Here is an 18397-nt window from a genome sequence, read left to right as displayed (position 1 = left end):
AAATGATCATAGTAATCCAATTTAAGTTTTTACTGAAAGAAAAATTGACCACGCCAATTTTTTTACCGATTTAACAAATTTTTAATGTTCGCAATACATAGTACGCAAAAGTTTTTACATAAATAAAAATTGTCCACGTCCACTAATACATTTGCAAAATACATCGGTCTGTGATCAATCATACTTCAGACCAAAATTCGATTACTTCTATAAAAACTCAAAAACTCGTTTAATCAAGAAAAGGAGCTCGATCTGTGATCACTCATATTTCTGACCAAAAATCGATTTTTTATATAAAAACTCAAAATATCTAAATTCGATAATAACTTGGCCAATAAGCGTTTAATCATGAAAAGGAGCTCGATCTGTGATCACTCATATTTCTGACCAAAAACCGATTTTGTTTTATATAAAAACTCACAATAAATAAATTCGCTAATAACTTGGACAATAAGCGTTTAATCAAGAAATGGACCTCGATCTGTGATCACTCATAATTCTGATCAAAAATCGATTTTTTATATAAAAACTCAAAATATCTAAATTCGCTAATAACTTGGCCAATAAGCGTTGAATCAAGAAAAGGAGCTCAATCTGTGATCACTCATATTTCTTAACTAAAATCGATTTTTTATATAAAAACTCAAAATAAATTCGCTAATAACTTGGCCAATAAGCGTTTTATCAAGAAAAGGAGCTCGATCTGTGATCACTCCTAAAATTCCATTTTTTATATAAAAACTGAAAATATCTAAATTCGATAATAACTTGGCCAATAAGCATTGAATCAAGAAAAGGAGATCGATCTGTGATCACTCATATTTCTGATCAAAAATCGATTTTTTATATAAAAACTGAAAATATCTAAATTCGCTAATAACTTGGCCAATAAGCGTTGAATCAAGAAAAGGAGCTCAATCTGTGATCACTCATATTTCTGACCAAAAACCGATTTTGTTTTATATAAAAACTCACAATAAATAAATTCGCTAATAACTTGGACAATAAGCGTTTAATCAAGAAATGGACCTCGATCTGTGATCACTCATATTTCCATTCCAAATCGCTTCTCACAAATCGAACACAAACATTTTTTTTAATGTGGACAGGACTACGTCTGTCGGGTCAGCTAGTGATTAATAAAATACAATTTAAAGAACAAAATTTATGAAAATTATGTAACGATTTATAATCAGCAGTAAGTTTTGAATGAATCATTTGTAAGATTTATAATGAATTTCAATAAATCCAAGCCCTTGTAATTTTTAATAGTTTCTTTCTGAAAAAGTTTGTAAATAAATTCATCGTCCTCTACTATTTATAATGTTTGATAATTTGCAGCAAAAGAGCTTTTTATATCAGCAGTTTAGATTTAAGTGCCGAATCGGTAAACCAAAAATCAATATTTAAAATTAACCGATTCACAAAAAACCGATATTGTGATGAAAAATCGGGTTTTCGATTATACTGTTTATAAACACTAATTTATAAGATTTATTTTATTACATGCATTCGAATTTGGCTCTCAAAACCCTGACAATAATCACCTTTCTCAGCTTTAAATATTGAATTGTACTAAAACAAATATGAGCTACTAACTAATTTCAAACTATTAAACCCTACACCACTATAATGGGGAGGGTATATTGCGTTTGTTCTGATGTCTGTAATTCCCAAAAATATTAGTTTAACGCCCATCTTAAAGTATACCAATCTCCTTAGAATCACTTTGTGAGTCATAGCACCTATATAAGAACAACATCCGAAAATCACTCATTAAAAAAAATTAAAATTTTTATAGAATAATTATTTGCTCATATGCTCAGTGTCGAGTATTATATGGTTGTGTTGGGACCGACTAAACTTTCTTACTTTTTTCTAGTTCCGCTCTATGTGTATTTCTCTATTGTTATAATTTCGCAAGTTTCTACCAAGTCGAATCTAAATTTTACGTTTTCGTGTCAATGAACAACTTGTACTTTATATAATTAGCATGAAGATGTAAAATTAGATACGCCTTGGTTTGTACTAAATAAATGTCAAAGGATGACAGCTACATACATGTATTCTTGACATTTCAGCATTTGACAGCCAATTTAAAAATTTGCCTACACTGTATATGTCTGAATGAAAAAACGGTTTTTAATGAATAACATTATATTTCAGAAATTTCCATTTGTATTGCTATTAGAATTTTCTGAAATACAAATGGAAGGTCTGAAATACAATTAGAAAATTCTTAAATACATGTGGAATATTCTGAAATATAATTGGAAATGGTTATTTAAAGTTTCAGTCAAAGCTTCGAATTAATTAATTCAATTAAATTTAAGCTGCATTCATAAAGTACTATTTCACAATTATGACAAATTCTTTAGCTTTATTCAAATGCATTTATTCGAATAGAATTTATTCATTGTTTAATTATATTGTTACGTTTTAACCTTTTCAAAACGCTGGTTTATTTCCTTTAAATAAACCGGATACTTTTGATTGCAAATAAAAGCCGTTTAGTAGTTTGAAAATTGTAACAACTCTTTATTTAAAATGTACAACAACAACAGAATTAAATAGTCACTCAATGTTTTTTTATACACGTTTGTAAATTCTCAGAAATACAGACACTTTATAATGTATACGAATTCACTTGAAAAATACAGCACACTTTAAGGCACTCAGTTGATGTTTATTCAAATAGCGTCTCTGATCAACTGACTAACGACTGCAACCTCTGCCACTATTTATAACACTGCCATCTGCACTCTAGATTGCTCTTTAACTGTCAAAGCTCGAATATTCTAGATCATACGCCATCTGTGGTGTACTTTCTACAATGTTCTTTAACTGAATATTCGAATTCAAATAGCGTTGCCAACTTACGATCAATGGTCAACTGAAAGCTTTTATTTAATAATGCCTAAAAATGCCTTATTTGAAAGCATTATGCTACTTTTAAATCAGCCCTTAAAATCGTTATATTTGAATTCAAGTACAATTTCGTAACAATATCATAGTAAAATTCATTCAATCTTTGAATGGATTTTCTTAATTTAAATCTCATCCAAATTTAATAAAAATAATTTTGTCAAAAACTAATTCTTAAAGAAATGAATTCAATGCATTTGAATTACTAATTAGTAATGATTTAACAATATAATTTGATTATAAAAATTGAATTAAGATTTATACTTTCGAAACTTGGGTTTTAGAAGTTCCTCTAAATTAAGTTAGAAATCATTAAAAAATTATTTAAAACTGAGTTGGTTTTCAAACAAATTTGTTCGACTAGCTATTATTGCTATATAGAGGACCCTATTGCTTATTCTCTAGTGTTAAATCAAACAAATATTTTACCAAACAAAGAGAAGAGTTCAATATTTACACACTGTAATTATTTAAACTCAAAGCTAAAATCAAATACACACAGCTTTTGCTTCTCCACGCAAGGGAATGGCGAAAACAAAGCTTTTTTTTATTTTTTGTTCAAAGCAAAGCCCACTTCAAACCAGCTTTTAATGTTTCAAGTCGAAATTGTATTAAAACAGTTTAACGCGAGTAGTCAAAACGAAAAGTAATTTTAAATTTGAAGCGGTGATCATTGGGCATTAAATCAAAAGTGTTTTGTTGGTGTACAAAAATAAAATACAAAAATTAAAAATCTAAAAAAAATATATATAAAAAACCAAAAGATAACATTTAACAAATAATTAAGTACTTTTTTGCAATTGTACAAAGTTTATATACATATATATTTTATTTTTGGAGAGGACCGGTTTAACGGAGCTCAAACAAGTGCTTATATCATCGTCAACTGCTGTTGAAGGCGATTTCAGCTACAAACTGCAACTACAACAAAACGCACTTTAACTCTTAAGAAAAAAAGTAAAGAAAATTACAAAAATTAAATATATAAAAAACAATTTAATATTTTGCAATAGTTTTGCAATGTACAGGGGGGACTGACTGGCTATTGGCAAATAATAAAGGCTGGATTTGAATTGTTTTCGGGTTTCTGGCGATTTTAAATTTCCATTATTTTTGTCGTCTGTCTCTGTATGTAATTATTGTTGTCGTTGTTTGTATATTATTACGAAAATTGTTTTTGTAATATTGTTAGTAATTGGTCTGTGCATTACAAAAACAACAACAACCACAAAAAGCTCCTCCATTGTTTATCGATCGATTGTCTTTGGTTTTATTACTGATGGCCTTTTACGACCAACATACCAACCGATCAGTCAATCAATATTTATATTTATGTACCTACCTAGGTATTTCTAAATAATTCAATGCATTTTATTTTATGTAAATACATATATAATGTTCATATTTTTATATAAAATAATATTTATTTGTATATAATTATGGAAAAACCCCGTAATTAAATTTCAGTGACGCAAGTTTTTATGATCATCAATATGATCAAGGGGTAATTAGTGATACATTTCAAAGTGTTTGTGTTTGTTCTAAGATTATAATTTAGAGGAATTTACTTTTCTGAATCCCTGTGATGGTCTAGCCAGATTTCAGCAGCTCATAATAGATAGGATCCGTTTGGTCCCTCCAAATACAGAGAATTATCTTAGTTTCATAGATATTTGGTTTAATGTCGATTCAGCCGGGCTTCACAAACGATCTCTTACGCTTCGGGTTATCGTAATGGATCAATTTTTCATCGCAAGTAATGATTCGATGCAAAAATGATTTTCTTTAATAGCATTCAAACATCATTTCAGACCAGAAAAATCGTCTTTCAATGGCTCTCGGTTTCAATTCGTATGGTAGCCAATTTTCCTGCTTATGGTTTAAGCCTGCTGCTCGCAAACGTTTTTGCAGCTTGAGTAGCCCCCAATGAGTTTGTAAGTTCTTGTTGAGGTTTACAACAATCTTAATTTTGTGTAATGCCTCCAGTTCTTGGTCTTTAAACTTTTTAGGCTGGCCTGGGCTATATTTTTCTTCCGTGTCAAAATCACCACTTCAGAACCGAACAAACCATCTCTCGTATGTTGAAATCGATGGAACACATTCACCATAAGCTTCGGCGAGCAATCGGTGTGCTTCAGCGGCACTTTTTTTCAAAATTAAAGAAGTAAAGCAAAACTTCCCGCATATGACGCTATTTTGGTAAAAATTCTACATTTTCGAAGCAAAACAAAACTTTGTTGTTTAAAATATACAGCCCAATTATGAAAAAAAATTCACCGGGAGTTTTTTCCCGGGGAATTTTTTTTTTCATAATTGGGCTGATAACGTTTAATAACTAATTGAGAATAAATTGCAGATATGTACACTTCAAAATGACATATAAGTTATTAAAAACAAAATCCCTCTTTTTTTTAGTCATACACCCAATAATTGAAGCACATTTTCTAAAGTTTATTTAAAATAGATTTGGATTATATGATATATATACATAGACAAAACAATTAAAAACATCAGAAATTGGATTAATCAGGATGTTAGATTAATCGCACATCCCTAGAAAATAAAAATTTCATTCGACTGAGAAAAAAATTTAAAATATATAAACTTGACTTACCTTTCTAGTTAACGTTTGCATAGAATTGAAGTTAATGAAATCAAAATCATATTTCTCAGGCTTTGAAAGTGATCAAAAGCATTCATTCGATATCGAGCAACAGGCCTTTAACGTTTAAAAAGACCCATTTCCACGGTGTCTGCTTATTACTTAATATAAAGTCTGTTAAAATAATTTTTGTATGAAAATTGTCAGTATATTGCTATATTTTGACTAGAAATAATAAATAAGTCATTATTCCACTACTTCCTAGTAATGCAGACGGCATGTAGTAGTCATTGAAAAGTATGCTATTGACTAATTGCAAGTTATTACCAATTTTTTGCTGTGTTATCAATTATTATTAACAAATTATCATTTCCTTTTCGATTCTTGCTAAAAATATCACGGGATTCCCGGTAAAAAAAAACAATTAGGAATTTCAAAACTACAAAACATTTAAGTTCTTTTTTCCATTTCTTCAGAAACCACACATTAATTAATTATAAGAGATTACTTGTATACAATATTTCGTCCCCTTAATAAAACAACAGTGTATAATTTTTTTGTCATTTCGAAATAATTGAGTTGAAAAATTTTCTATTAGTAGACATCTAGAACAAAAGTAATATTTCAATTGATCTTTGTGGAAGTAGAATTTCACCAAATTTTGACAACATATAGAATCAGTTATGTAGATTATTATTATGCAATAACAAAATAATTGTGTATATGATTTATAAACAATTAAGAAAGAAATGACAAATTGAAATATCTAAAACATTGTTATTCTTCAACGGACTAAATCTCAATTAACATGGTAAATTGCATTTATTATCTCCGAATTAATCAATTCTACTTGTAGCCTATTAAAATAGCAATCTATATTCCATTTTTAAGTACTTTGTTCAATATTCTTACTTATCATCTCTATTTCATACCTCCTGTCTTTACTTTTTAAAGTCAAGCTGCCCCCTTTTTAGTTGGCGCTTTATTTTTTTTTTTCTAAAATTAATAATAATGAATTCTCACTATCAATTGACCTTCATTATTTATGGTTTATCAGTGTTTTATTTGTTATTTACGACAGCTTTGTATTTTTTAATATTTTTTTTTTGCTCATTACTGTCATTTCAGACATTTCATTGAATATGATTTAAATTTGTCGCAGTTATTATTGGGTTGAGATTTTTTTGCTTGCAAACATTTTGGAATTTCCAAAACACTTAAGATAAAGCTCGACTCTAATGTCTTTTGTAATTAATACATAGTTTAAAGTGTACAGCTGAGACTCGTTTAACGGGGGTTTTAATATATAAAAAATTTAGAACCGTGTTTTTAAGTAATTGAACCTATGCAAAAAGGATTTGGATTTACAGCTTAGAATCAGAATTTATACTAAAAGGTTTATACGTATTGGTTTTATAATTTCTAAATTGTGTTTTAAACATAGTAGGTTTGAGAGCTTGCATACTTTTACCCCTTATTCATAAGGAATTATTCAATTTTATTAATGATTTATAAAATATATGTTGTATAAAAGCTTTTTTTATAAACCAGCAATAAAATTAATAAATTCAATTCATAATTAAATTTTTAACAATCAAATTAGATCTTATCTCTTAATCGTTACATAAAATAATTCATTACGAATTAATTCAGAGGCTTAATTCCTTAGTACTTTAAAAGTATTGAGTTCATTCTTTATGGTATTCATTCTTTGTTGAATCATTTAAGTTTTCTTTAATTCAAATCAATTACAAATAGCTTAATAAAATTTATTAAAAGATTAAATATTCCTTTAATTCAAATACAAAAAGGCTTTGGAAAATGTTTTGCAAAATATTCTGTAAATGATTAAAAACAAAACAAAAATAAATTAAATAATTGTAATTATTCAATTTGGATTAGATATGAAGTTACAAACATCTTAAATTTAATTTATGAATTTTGTTATGAATTAATTCCATTAGGAATTGATAATGTTATAGTATAACAGTTATCATATAAAAAAATTTTAATTTAATATTTTTTTGAGAAAATTGTTTGTTGCAATGATATTTTTATAGAAAATGTTTTTGTACAACGAGTTTTCTGTAGAAAAAGTTCTAGTATAACAGTTTTTATATAGACATGATTTTGGTATAATAGTTTTTCTATTGAAATGTTCTCCTTCGAGTTCGAGTTTTTCTATAGAAAAATTTTTCCTACAAAAATTTGTTCGTAAAGCAGCTTCCCTATAGAACAATTGTTTGTATAACTGTTTTTCTATAAAACAATTCTTTGTATAACAGTTTAATATATAACACTTTTTCTTATAGCAGTTTTTATGTAAAGCAATTGTTCGTATTACAGTTTTTCTATAGAAAAATTGTTCGTATAACAGCTTTTCTATAGAAAAATTGTTCGTATAACAGTTTTTCTATAGAAAAATTGTTCGTATAACAGTTTTTCTATAGAAAAATTGTTCGTATAACAGTTTTTCTATAGAAAAATTGTTCGTATAACAGTTTTTCTATAGAAAACTTGTTCGTATAACAGTTTTTCTATAGAAAAATTGTTCGTATAACAGTTTTTCTATAGAAAACTTGTTCGTATAACAGTTTTTCTATAGAAAAATTGTTCGTATAACAGTTTTTCTATAGAAAACTTGTTCGTATAACAGTTTTTCTATAGAAAAATTGTTCGTATAACAGTTTTTCTATAGAAAAATTGTTCGTATAACAGTTTTTCTATAGAAAACTTGTTCGTATAACAGTTTTTCTATAGAAAAATTGTTCGTATAACAGTTTTTCTATAGAAAAATTGTTCGTATAACAGTTTTTCTATAGAAAAATTGTTCGTATAACAGTTTTTCTATAGAAAAATTGTTCGTATAACAGTTTTTCTATAGAAAAATTGTTCGTATAACAGTTTTTCTATAGAAAAATTGTTCGTATAACAGTTTTTCTATAGAAAAATTGTTCGTATAACAGTTTTTCTATAGAAAAATTGTTCGTATAACAGTTTTTCTATAGAAAAATTGTTCGTATAACAGTTTTTCTATAGAAAAATTGTTCGTATAACAGTTTTTCTATAGAAAAATTGTTCGTATAACAGTTTTTCTATAGAAAAATTGTTCGTATAACAGTTTTTCTATAGAAAAATTGTTCGTATAACAGTTTTTCTATAGAAAAATTGTTCGTATAACAGTTTTTCAGTTCTAGTATATAACAAATTTTAGTATAACAGGTTTTCTATAGAAAAATTCTTTTTGTGTAATAGTTATTTTTATAGCGTTCTAGTATAACAGTTTTCTGTTGTAGTATAACAGTTTTTATAGAAAAAGTTCGATTATAACAGTTTTTTTTAATTTTTTTACAACAGGTTTCATATAGAAATTTCGTAGATAGTTTTTTTACACAAAAAGTTTTCGAATAACAAAATCTCTATAGAAAAGATTTTGTTTAAACAGTTTTAAACGGAAATTTTATGAATCCCAAACAAATTATATTAAATATTTTTCAAACTTATTTTCAAAATTTTCTGATGCGCAATAGTTTTTTTTCATCCTTTCATAAACATGATTTTTTTAATGACTCTCAGTTATGCCGGTGTGATTTTCTTTTCTCACTTTCCAGTTGACCTCTTTTTACACTTTTGTTCAATTTCAACTTTCGTATTTTAATTGTTCGTAAAAAATCCCCATTGTTTTTAATACTTCCGCTTGAAATTTCCTGCAAAAAAAAATACAAACAAAATAATCACAACAGGTATTTACGCTTCCCCCAAAAACAAAGCGATGCTGATGCTATTTAGCTGGCTGGTAGTCAAGCGTTATAGTTTTGTTTATTTGGATTTAGTGCGCGCATGCGCTGACTCATTTTAGAGGAGTCAGTGCTTTAAGCTCGTTAAACATGTTGTCCAAGTTATAATTAAACAAAATAAAAAATACGAAATAGTGTTGGCAAAATTGTGTTTTTAAAATAAATAAAGTCAAATACAAATAAAGATTTCATCAATTAGACCTTAAACGCAAACAAACACTCTCGTACAGCGCCTCAATAAATACATAGTACGTTGAAATATTTACGCAACAAACTGAAACCAACAATTTAAATACCAACCCACTGTTACAGATGACGATAACGCTTGCACTGAGTCGTTGGGTACTTTTTGTAAAGAGATGTTATAGGGTGAAGAGGAAAACACAAACATAAATAAATATGTTAAAATAAATATTTATTTCTAGGCTGTGATTCATTAAAATAAAAAAAGTTTAAATTACTTCACATTAAGACGAGTGACAATGGGAATTTCACATAGGTGATTTGTTTAACGATTTGTTCGGAACATTGTTTTTTCAATTAAAGCATTTAAACAAGTAAGATTGTTATATTCAGCTGTGCCGATTCTTGAATACCTATCATCAATATGTGAGAATAAAATATTTCTAATATAAGGGAGTAGGGTCAATTACGGACTGATCCTCACAAAAGTTGGTAGAAAGATTTAGGTTTAGGACATAAAATTGTATCACTATATTAATTATATTATATTATATAAGAGAATTATGAATGTTTAAGTCATTTTCTGAGTGGGACCTTGTATGAGGACTAGGGTCAAATGTTGCCCTATTTTCGCCATACTTTACAGTATAATTTCAGAGTATTTAGAACTAATTTGTGCAAAAGTTTAGCTGGATTGCCACATAATCAACATATTTATGACTGCTCAAATAGTATTCCGGGGGGATATTTGTATGGGCGCTAAGTGAAATCATGGACCGATATTGCCCTTATCAACAGAGAGTATTTGTGTAAAATTTCAGTCTGCTAGCTTCTTTCGTTTGAGTCCTATCGTGTTCCCAACAGACAGACAGACTGACGGATGCACATATACGGAATGATAAAATAACTATACCGCCCATATTTTTTGATGGTGGGTATAATAAGTATTAAATTTGAATTTAGAGGAGTTTTTATAAGTATTTTTAACAAACTCCATTTTTTAATACGAAAAATCCGATATTTTTGAAAACTTTTTATAAAAATTATCTGGAAAATAGAATCAATATTATTTGATGTAATTTAAGAATGTTTCCATTTGTCGATTCACAAGGTATCCTATCATGTCATATTGTCATAATGTTTTAATATTTCACAATGAATTGAAAATGTTGTTATTGACTTTCAAGCAAAAAATCTCCTAAAATAATACTACTATTTATGTTATGTTTATTATCGTAACCAAACAGCAGAGACCTGCGCTGATCGCCGGTTAAGCCGAGCCGCCGGTTAAGCCGAGCCGCCGAGTCGTGAAATTGTGTGAATCGACCATTTATATAATGCTGAGAGCAACTCTCTTGACAATGTACGATTGATATCAAAAGATTGAGTCAAGATAATTAAATAAATTAGTAAATTTATTATACAATGCACAGAGGGTTGAAATGTACCAAAAGTGGCGATTAATTCAAAAGTGGCGAAAAATTCAGTCATGTTTGGTATTGGGTTAAAGTGCATTAAATAATACATCACAAACTGCTAAAATTACAGTTGTGAGTAACTTACTTTATTGGCAGTGAGCGGTCAAAGTCAAATAATTTTTACAAATTTTGCGTGCTGTGGTTAAAATTGAAAATTGTGATATTTCGAGAGCTTATATTTTTGTTAAATCTGTTAAAAGTAGAAATATTAAAATGGAACCATCAACTTCAGGTATTTGAGAACATAAATAAATAATTTTTGTTTAGATAAATGTTTTGAAAATATTTTTTTAGATTTTTTTTTAAAGTTCTCCATTATTGGGGTTTTTTCGATTGAGTTTAAAAAAATCAGGGCGAGATCGGGTAAATTCCATTAAATGCTCTTAAAATATGAACTTTCAGCTTCTATATACAGAAAAAAAATCGTGCGGGTTTATTGAGGTTTTTTACTTATTTAAGTTATAGAGAAAGAACTCGTCTTGCTAAAAACATATTCTGATACATAGGTTAAAACCTTTTTTTCTTACATTTTTTTTAAAGTTTTGTTTTTATGTATTTATGATTGTTCATTACAAAAATTTATAATATTGTCTTTTGTGTTTTTTTTTTAAAAAATTTGTACATTAATAAAATTTTGTGAAAAACAAAAATTAGATTTTAAATTAAATTTATGCTAATGTAAATACATATAATAAATTTATGTTTTGAATTTTTTAATAGCATATTAAGTATGCTTTTATTTCCAATTTAATTCATTAATTTATCGCTTTCCATTCTAAAGTTACAGCATAAATTGTGAACTAAGGTTTTTTTTTCCAAAAAAACAATAATGCGCTTAACGGGTTAAAATTTTTTTTTTAATTTTTTTTATTTTAAATGCTGTGTTTTTATGTATTTATGATTACTCATTACGAAAAAATTATAATATTCTCTTTTGTGACTTTTTAAAAAAATTTGTACATTTATAAAATTTTGTGTAAAACAAAAATTGGATTTTAAATTAAATTTATACTAATAAAATACATATAATAAATTTATAATTTTATTTTTTTAGTAGCACATGAAGTAATTTCCAATTTTATTCAATAATTTATCGCTTTCCATTCCAAAGTTACAGCATAAATTGTGAAAAAAGGTATTTTTTTTCCAAAAAACAATAATGCGCTTAAAGGGTTAATTTTTTTTTTAACCTTTTTTTTCTAAAATGCTGTGTTTTTATGTGCTTATAATAACTCATCAATAAAAAAATATAATATTTTAAAACTACGGCTTCTATGAATTAATCGCCACTTTGGGTACCATTCAACCCACTGTGCAATGTCAAAGACCACTAAAATAATAGAAACAGAGTTACTATGGATTTGCGAGAGGTTTTGTTTGCCATTATAAACCTTACTAAATAAGGAAAAACTGCTTTATGATAATGAAATAATATTTGAATCAAAACATTTTCGTTTCTCTTATAAAATTTACAAAACATGGACTTGGCACATTTGCAAACTAAGAGCTAGTTTCTTACTTGTGACTTAAATTCAGCTTAACACGCAGTTATATTAAACCTGAAGCATATTTTGCCGGGATTTAACCAATGATTGTTTCTCACTAACCCCCATTTTCTCAATATCTGGTTACCGTTTTTCGTAACGATAAACCTCCAATTAACATTTTTTTAGTATGAGAACTGTCAGTATATCGTCACGATAAAAAAATAACCGGAGATGGAGAAATTGGGGGTAATGGATTAATTTTGTAAGCATTGCCATACTTTTAAGTCAAATAACATGTGCATTCCTCAAAATTGTTCATATAAATAAGTGAGAAACACAATTTTTAGTTTAATTTAGGTTTAAACGAAGAATGTAGATTATCTTTATTCCAGGAACTAGCTTTAAGCTAACAAATAATAGGCATAACTCTTTTATAATGTCTCATTTTATAGTTAAATTAAGATTATCTCTTGTTTACTCTAAGTTTTAGTAAATAAAACTTTGTTTACAATCAAAGCTTAAACTATAACATTTAAGGTTTTTAATTTATGTTATTAAAATTAAAACTTTCTAACTATATTTACAATGTATTACAAAGTTCAGGCAGGCAATCTTGTGATGATTCATTTTATTTTCTTTATGCCAAAACCCAAATAAGAAACTCAGTCACTTGGAAAATAAAAAGCTTTGTAATTTCTTAATACTTTGGCCAGTTAAGCTTAGTTTAACATGTTAATTGAATGCAACTAAGTAAATAAAACCACTTTCACTTTCCGTCAACAATATTGAGGGTTTTTTTAATTAATTTTTACATCTTCATTTGCGTCATTGCAGTTTTTGCAAAATTGCATTCATTGTATTTTAAAATGTCTTAAATATAATTATAAAAAAACAACTCTCAGTAAAAACATTTATTCGATCAAATTTAAAGTTCAATAAAATTTAATAAAGGGAATTCCAATAATTTCAAACACAAGGCTTTATATTGAGGTTTTGGCTTCCCCAATCAAAAACCCCCACCTCCCCCCTAAAATATATTAGAAATTAAATCACGTTATGGTTTAAAATGTTGTATAGTTTATTAAAATATTTGTAAATATTTCATTTGTTTATTTGTTATTGTTAACATTAGCGGCGTTCAATAAACCACAGAGCTTTACCAACACGTCCCCAATTTATAAGCAACTTATAGTCAAGGTCATGTTTTGTCTGTTTTTATTTGATCGTGGATCTTGCACACTCAACATTATTGGGATTTTTAATTCGTAAGTTGTGCGAACATGACTAACGAACGTATGCATTTGAAATTAGTAAAGAAATATTTATGTTTGTTTATTACTAGTACGAGTAGTATGAACAATTTCTGGGAATTTATATCTAACAGCCAGCCAGTCATTGCCGTTTGCAGTTCAAAAGCCTGAGTTAGCCAAAAGTCAATGATCATTGAAATGATTAAATTTATGATTATAAACAAACATTTCTTTATATTACTTTGAATTTTAGCCATGAAGTTATTTCTAGCTGGTTTCCTGTGCACAGTTCTGGTGGCTTTTGGAAAAGCCCAAGATAACGGTTGTTTCTCGGCCAATGATGTTGGTGCCATGCCCAAGACCATACGTTCCGATTTATATCGTGGCCAACAGGAATTCACTTTGGCCATGTTAGAGGCCATACAGAAAGCCACACCCAATGAAAATGTTTTCTTCTCTCCCTACTCCACCTTCCATGCCTTGCTCTTGGCCTATTTCGGAGCCAATGGCAATACAGAAAAGGAATTGGTGCAGGCTTTGCGTTTGCAATGGGCCAAAAACAAGAAACACATCAGCAATGCCTATCGCCTGGAAAAACAGACACGTTTCAGTCGCAGCAAGAACTCCTCAGTAGAATTTGCCTCCGCCGATAAAATATACTTTGACAAGAGTATTAATGTTTCGCCCTGTCTCAGTGAAAACTTTAAGGATGAATTGGAAACTTTGGACTTTAGAAACAATGCCGAGGCCAGCCGCATGAATATCAATCATTGGATTGCCGAAATCACACGCAATGAAATTCCCGAAATGTTGAATCCTGGCGATGTCACCACTGAAAGTGAAATGGTTTTGGCTAATGCTGCCTACTTTAAGGGTCAGTGGTCGGACAAGTTCGATGCCAAGGAAACCAAACAGGAAATTTTCTATACCTCACCCAGCCAACACTCATTTGTGCCCATGATGCACAAGAGAGGCACCTTCAATTTGGCCATTGATGAACAAATCGGTGCTCATGTCTTGCAAATGCCCTATATGACCTCGAACGATGAGAACAAGGATTCAGATATATCCATGGTCATTGTATTGCCTCCCTTCCAGTCGGGTTTGGATGAGGTTTTGTCCAAATTGAAACCAGACACTTTGGAGAACGCCTTAAAGGACAGTATGCCCAGAGAGATTGACATATCGTTGCCTAAGTTTAAGTTTGAACAAAATTTGGAATTAGTACCGGTAAGTAGTGGAGCGGAAAATTCTGAATATTTCCAACAAAATTATTTAATTTTTATAGATTTCAATGAAAAATTCCTTAATTTTAAAACATTGTTTCTTAAATACTTTCAAGGCACCGTAATTTTAATGATTTATCTATTTTAATAGAAAATGTTCAGTTCCAACTGGAGATTTCTCACTTTTAATAGAAAATGTTCACCGCCAGCTGGAGATTTCTCTGTTTTAATCGAAAATCTTAAGCTCGAGCTTCAGTTTTCTCTAATTTAATACAAAATCTTCAGCTCCAACTTGAAATTTCTCTATTTTAATATAAAATTTTCGGCTCCAGCTGGAGATTTCTCTATTTGAATATAAAATCTTAAGCTTCAGCTTGAGATTTCTCTATTTTAATATAAAATCTTCAGTTCGAGCTAGAGATTTGTCTATTTTATTAGAAAATGTTCGGCTCCAGCTGGAGATTTATCTATTTTAATAGAACATCTTAAGCTCCAGCTTCAGCTCGAGCTTAAGATTTTTCTCTTCAGCTCCAGCTGCAGATTTCTCTATGTTAATAGAAAATCTTCAGCTCCAGCTTGAGATTTCTCTATTTTAATATAAAATTTTAAGTTACAGCTTCAGATTCCTATATTTTAATAAGAAAGCTTAAGCTCCAGCTCTATTTAAATATAAATTCTTCAGCTCCAGCTGGAGATCTCTTTTTTAATAGAAAATGTTTAGCTACAGCTTCAGATTTCTCTAATTTAATACAAAATATTTAGCTCCAGCTTCAGATTTCTCTATTTTAATAGAAAATTTTCTGCTCCAACAGCAAATTTCTCTATTTTAATAGATAATCTTAAGCTCCAACAGCAAATTTCTCTATTTTAATACAAAATCTTCAGCTCCAGCTTCAGATTTCACAATTTTAGTAGAAAATGTTCAGCTGCAGCTGGAGATCTCTATATTTTAATAGAAATCTTAAGTTCCCACTAAAGATTTCTCTATTTGAATAGAAAATCTGATGCTTCAGCTTCACATTTCTCTAATTTATTACAAAATCTTCGGCTCCAGCTGGAGATTTCTCTATTTTAATAAAAAATCTTAAACTGCAGCTGGATATTTCTCCATTTTAATAGAAAATGTTATGTTCAGGTTGGAGATTTCTATATTTTAATACAAAATTTCCAGCTTCAGATTTGTATTTTAATACAAAATCTTCAAAATCTCTCTATTTTAATAGAAATTCTAGACCTACAGCTTCATATCTATCTATTTTTATAGAAAATTTTCGCTCATGCTGGAAAATTCTCTATTTTTATAGAAAATCTTGACCTCGAGGTGAATTTTCCATTTCTATAGAAATTTTCTTTAAAAACAATTTTAATATTTTTATTGTTTAAAAACCAAAAGTTTTTCATTGATAATTATGTTTTTTATTTAATAATAACGAACATTTACTAATATTTAAACTTGAACACTCTTATAGATCCTCCGAAAATTAGGCATCAACTCTCTGTTCGATCAATCGGCCGATTTATCTGGCTTCTCCGCCGAATCCCAATTAAAATTGGGTGACGCCAAACATGTAGCCAAAATCAAGGTGGATGAGGAGGGTAGTGTAGCTGCAGCCGCCACCGTTTTGTTCAGTTTCCGTTCTGCCCGCCCAGTAGAGCCCACCAAGTTCGAGTGCAATCATCCATTTTTGTTCCTAATCTACGATCATACCTCCAAGGCTGTACTATTCACCGGCATCTATCGGGATCCCAAGACTCAAAAGTAAATTTCTGATTGTGTGTCTGCGTCTGTGTAAAGTAGGAAGTAAATTATTATTGTTATTTAATCACAACCCTTCTCTTTTGTAATTCTCTATTACTCTCTATATTTTTTTTTTACAATGAAAACAAAAATAAAAAAAACTACAACTAAATACTATTTACTCTTTATTAATTTAAAAAACGTGATTCATTTATTTGAATTCATTCTTATTTTTTATTATTTTAATAATTTAATTCTGTTTTTGTTTAATGTATATTTTTTTATTTAATTAATTATTAATTTGTATGTGTATTTTATAAGTTCTTTTTTTTGGAAAATAAATTATAAACAATACCTATATGATGACCATTAAAGGCCTTGCGGTGATTTTTTTCTTCAGTTTGGAACGTGTTACACAAATATTAAACAAATCAATAAGTAAGGAAGTAAATAGAGTTGAAATTAAGTTTGTTATTGAAAAAATTAAATAAAATAATGAAACAAAAAACGCGGAATTATTGTTGCATGTTAAGGTTTAATTTTTGTAAAATCTTTACAAAATGTATGAATTTATTTTGCACTTTTTAATTTAGGTTGTACACGCTTGATAATACTTTTATGTATTAATGTAAAATACTATTAGTTATAATTTAGTAATTATGAAAATTATAACTATTTATGCCATATTGGCTAAGGCATGCAGCGGCATGTAAAAAAAAGAATTATTACAGTGGTTTTTAAGATTTAATTAATTAAATTGAAAAGTTTAAAATTATATAGATTTTAATGATGTGATTACACTAAATCCTTTAATAGAATACTAATATTTATTTATTTAACTCAAAATATCTAAATTCGCTAATAACTTGGCCAATAAGCGTTTAATCAAGGAAAGAAGCTCGATCTGTGATCACTCATTATTCTGACCAAAAATCGATTTTTTATATAAAAACTCAAAATATCTAAATTCGTTAATAACTTGGCCAATAAGTGTTTAATCAAGAAAAGGAACTCGATCTCATATTTCCGACCAAAAATCGTTTTTTTATATAAAAACTCCAAATATCTAAATTCGCTAATAACTTTTCCAATAAGCGTTTAATCAAGAAAAGAGCTCGATCTGTGATCACTCATATTTCCGACCAAAAATCGTTTTTTTATATAAAAACTCAAAATATCTAAATTCGCTAATAACTAGGCCAATAAGCGTTTAATAAAGAAAAGGAGATCGATCTGTGATCACTCATATGTCTGACAAAAATCGATTTTTTATATAAAAACTCCAAATATCTAAATTCGCTAATAACTTGGCCAATAAGCGTTTAATAAAGAAAAGGAGATCGATCTGTGATCACTCATAGTCTGACAAAAATCGATTTTTTATATAAAAACTCAAAATATCTAAATTCGCTAATAACTTGGCCAATAAGCGTTTAATCAAGAAAAGCAGCTCGATCTGTGATCATATTTCTGACCAAAATTCGATTTTTTATATAAAAACTCAAAATATCTAAATTCGCTAATAACTTGGCCAATAAGCGTTTAATCAAGAAAAAGAGCTCGATCTGTGATCACTCATATTTCTGACCAAAATTCGATTTTTTATATAAAAACTTAAAATATCTAAATTCGCTAATAACTTGGCCAATAAGCGTTTAATCAAGAAAAGGAGATCGATCTGTGATCACTCATATTTCTGACCAAAAATCGA

The 18397-nt window shown here is 28.6% G+C and overlaps 1 protein-coding gene across 1 annotated transcript; it reads left to right on the top strand.

Annotated features, from left to right (window-relative positions):
- The first annotated feature begins 3571 nt into the window (after positions 1–3571).
- On the top strand, positions 3572–17060 carry Spn88Ea (Serpin 88Ea). Its single transcript, XM_065498883.1, has 3 exons — positions 3572–3882; positions 13976–14952; positions 16418–17060. The coding sequence occupies exons 2-3, from the start codon at positions 13978–13980 to the stop codon at positions 16709–16711; spliced, it is 1269 nt and encodes a 422-aa protein (XP_065354955.1). The 5' UTR covers positions 3572–3882; positions 13976–13977; the 3' UTR covers positions 16712–17060.
- The last annotated feature ends 1337 nt before the right edge of the window (positions 17061–18397 follow it).

Source organism: Calliphora vicina, chromosome 1, assembly GCF_958450345.1.
Source record: "Calliphora vicina chromosome 1, idCalVici1.1, whole genome shotgun sequence".
Lineage (NCBI taxonomy): Eukaryota > Metazoa > Arthropoda > Insecta > Diptera > Calliphoridae > Calliphora > Calliphora vicina.
The sequence above is the reverse complement of the archived record's forward strand: the minus strand, read 5'-3'. Positions and strand labels throughout refer to the sequence as shown.

What these genes read in the sequence shown, in the direction of transcription:
- Spn88Ea (XM_065498883.1), top strand. Translation starts at nt 13,978, where the DNA reads ATGAAGTTATTTCTAGCTGGTTTCCTGTGCACAGTTCTGGTGGCTTTT. An exon ending in AAAATTTGGAATTAGTACCG is followed by an intron (nt 14,953 to 16,417) that starts GTAAGTAGTGGA and finishes ACACTCTTATAG; the next exon opens with ATCCTCCGAAAATTAGGCAT.